The 2,500-nt window shown below is 48.2% G+C and overlaps 1 protein-coding gene across 1 annotated transcript; it reads right to left on the minus strand.

Annotated features, from left to right (window-relative positions):
* Window positions 1-390: 390 nt before the first annotated feature.
* On the minus strand, window positions 391-2,450 carry LOC138859457 (nucleolar and coiled-body phosphoprotein 1-like). Its single transcript, XM_070114745.1, has 2 exons — window positions 954-2,450; window positions 391-432 (listed from the first exon to the last, which is right to left on the minus strand). The coding sequence occupies exons 1-2, from the start codon at window positions 2,448-2,450 to the stop codon at window positions 391-393; spliced, it is 1,539 nt and encodes a 512-aa protein (XP_069970846.1).
* Window positions 2,451-2,500: the final 50 nt, after the last annotated feature.

Below are 2,500 nucleotides of genomic sequence, written 5' to 3' on the forward strand. Positions count from 1 at the left end.
GGGGAGGGAAGGAAGGAAGGAAGGGTTGGGAGGTGGCAGGGGGCGGGTTGAGAAGAGACAGATTATAGGGATTTGTATATATGTATAAGCATTGAAATATATATATATATATATATATATATATATATATATATATATATATATATATATATACATAATGTATATATATTATATATACATACATACATATATATATATATATATATATATATATATATATATATATATATATATATATATATATATATATATATATATATATATATATATATATATATATATATATATATATATATATATATATATATAAATATATACCTTAGATATACCCACGCGTATACTTCAGATTCTTATAAGGCAATGATAAGATTGCGGAAGACAATCACAGCATTAAGTACTAAGGCAAGAAGTCAACAGAAGTTTCTTGGAAGTCTACCAAAGAAGTTTAGTTTAAAATAAAAATATTTTTTTAAAGAACGATAGATAAAACATCTGTCAGAACTACTTATTTTTTCATTGCTGTTATCTTTTAAGATTCTTTTTTTTTTTTTTTTCTCTCTCTTTTTTTTTTCTTCTTTTTGCTTGAGCAAATGGATTAAATTTAGTTTGGATTATTTTATCGGTCATTCAAGTCTTGTTTTTATCATGTATGCGCCTACATGACTAGAGTAGATGAGGCATAAAATGATAATTAACGTTAATAAACTGAAATTAACTAAAGAGAAAATTTGATAAAGACCAACTAATGAGAGAGAAAAAAATATATATATAATTACTCACTTGTTTCCCCTCCACGTCTTCGTCACCGGTTTATATCCATTGGCATCGTTAATTATCGTACGCAGCAACCCCCCGCGAGCCGGTACAAATAGATTGTCGTCATTAATGCAATTATTATCGTCCGAATCGCTGGTCAGACGATTATTTTGATGCCGATTATGATGGTTTCTCACGGAGGCTGAAGAGGTTGAGAGACGTGGCGGAGGTACGATAATTTCCTGTTCGATGTCGCTCGGCACGGGACTGATTTCGGACATGATGGTCGGGATTTCTCGTTTCCTGATTCGTTTCGCCGTGTCTCTCGGCCTCGTTTCGTCCTTCTTGTCGTGGGGCTTGTTGCTGTCGCTTTTGAGGGCTTGCTTTTTATTCAAAGTCGGTTCTTTCGGCGGTTTTCTGATCGTTTGTGGCGGGGGTGGAAGGTCGCGGTCTTTCGTCTTGGCATTTTTGGTTTTGTTTTTGCGCTTAGTTCCGCTGTCGGCCGAGAGAGGTCGCCTCGGAGCCTGCGCTTCTTCCGGGTCGGAGAAAAGCGCGCTGTCGTCGCTATCTGGCTGGGCGTTTACGACGATATTTAGGTGAATTTTCTTATTCTTCGTGTTGGATATTCGTCTCTGGTTGGCTGACGTTATTCTCTGCTTGAGTGCGGTTCGAGTCTTTGATATGATTTCCTTTTCGCAATCATTAAACTGGTGGTAGGTATTTTCGACGCCTAGATCCGGGTCGCACGACGAAGACCTCGAGGAATAGCGAGAACTGGGCTTCGTGAAGAGCTTACTGAAGGGCAAGAACTCGAAGCCGTTTTTGGGCTTGTAACCCTTCAGTTTCTGGGAAGATGTTGAAAGGGCATCGTCGTTGTCTTCTTGGTTGTCGCTGAGACTTGACAGCGGCGTGCCTCCCCCCTCCCTCTTCGACGCCTGCGGCAGGATCGGTGCCTTCTGCACGCTCAGTCCGTCGTACGGCTCGAGGTCGCCCTTGTTCCTGACGCCCGGTTCCGTCGGGCTGCTTTTCCGCGTCTGCTGGGGGACTTTGGGGACTTTGTCGCTCGCAGGAGGCGCCGAGGGATGGTCCGGGACCGAAGGAGGCGGGAGGGCCGCCTGCGTCTCCTCCGCGCTCGAGATCTTGATTTGGATACTGGGGGTGGGCGTCGCGGGCGGGGGTTCCTCCGGGGGGCGTTTAGGGGACTGCCTCTTGGCCTTGGAAATGGAGGGGGCTTTGGCGCCGTCTTCGTCGTCGCCTTCTGCGGCCTTCGCTTTGTGGGAAGAGACGGGAGTGACGCAGCTCTTGGGTCGGGCGTGGCTCTTGCTCTTGGCTGGCTTCGTGGGCGTTTCAACGTTCTCGACTTTGCTCTGGCTTCCTGCTGGCCCCGCCCACGCCTCCCTGCGCACCCTCCCCGCCGTGGGCGCTCCCGGGGACGGGGGCGTAGAGGCGCACCTGGACGGAGGGGCGGAGTGCCTGGCCGGCCGCCGCCACTTCTTCGCCGCCGTCATGTCCACCTCGCCGTCGGCCTCGAGCGGGGACGCCCACGCCTCCTCCTCCGAAGCCGCCCTCACCACTCGCCGCCCGCCGACATCGTCCGGGAAGGCGGCCGTGGGCGGGTCCTCAAGGGTGAAGCAGCGCCGCAGGACGTGGGCGGCCTTCACCCTCCGCAGCCCCGTCTTCGCTCCGCCAGCCATCCTGGAGGAGGAAAATGTTACTGGTGGGGCGTCTGGAGATGAGGGAGGGA

Source organism: Penaeus vannamei, chromosome 36 (assembly GCF_042767895.1).
Source record: "Penaeus vannamei isolate JL-2024 chromosome 36, ASM4276789v1, whole genome shotgun sequence".
NCBI lineage: Eukaryota > Metazoa > Arthropoda > Malacostraca > Decapoda > Penaeidae > Penaeus > Penaeus vannamei.

Excerpts from the sequence above, each read along its gene's own strand:
- LOC138859457 (XM_070114745.1), bottom strand. The coding sequence starts at position 2,450 with ATGGCTGGCGGAGCGAAGACGGGGCTGCGGAGGGTGAAGGCCGCCCAC. Across the intron at positions 433-953 it reads TCTCAACCTCTTCAGCCTCC|ACTTCCAAGAAACTTCTGTT; the intron begins GTGAGAAACCAT and ends CTTCTTTGGTAG.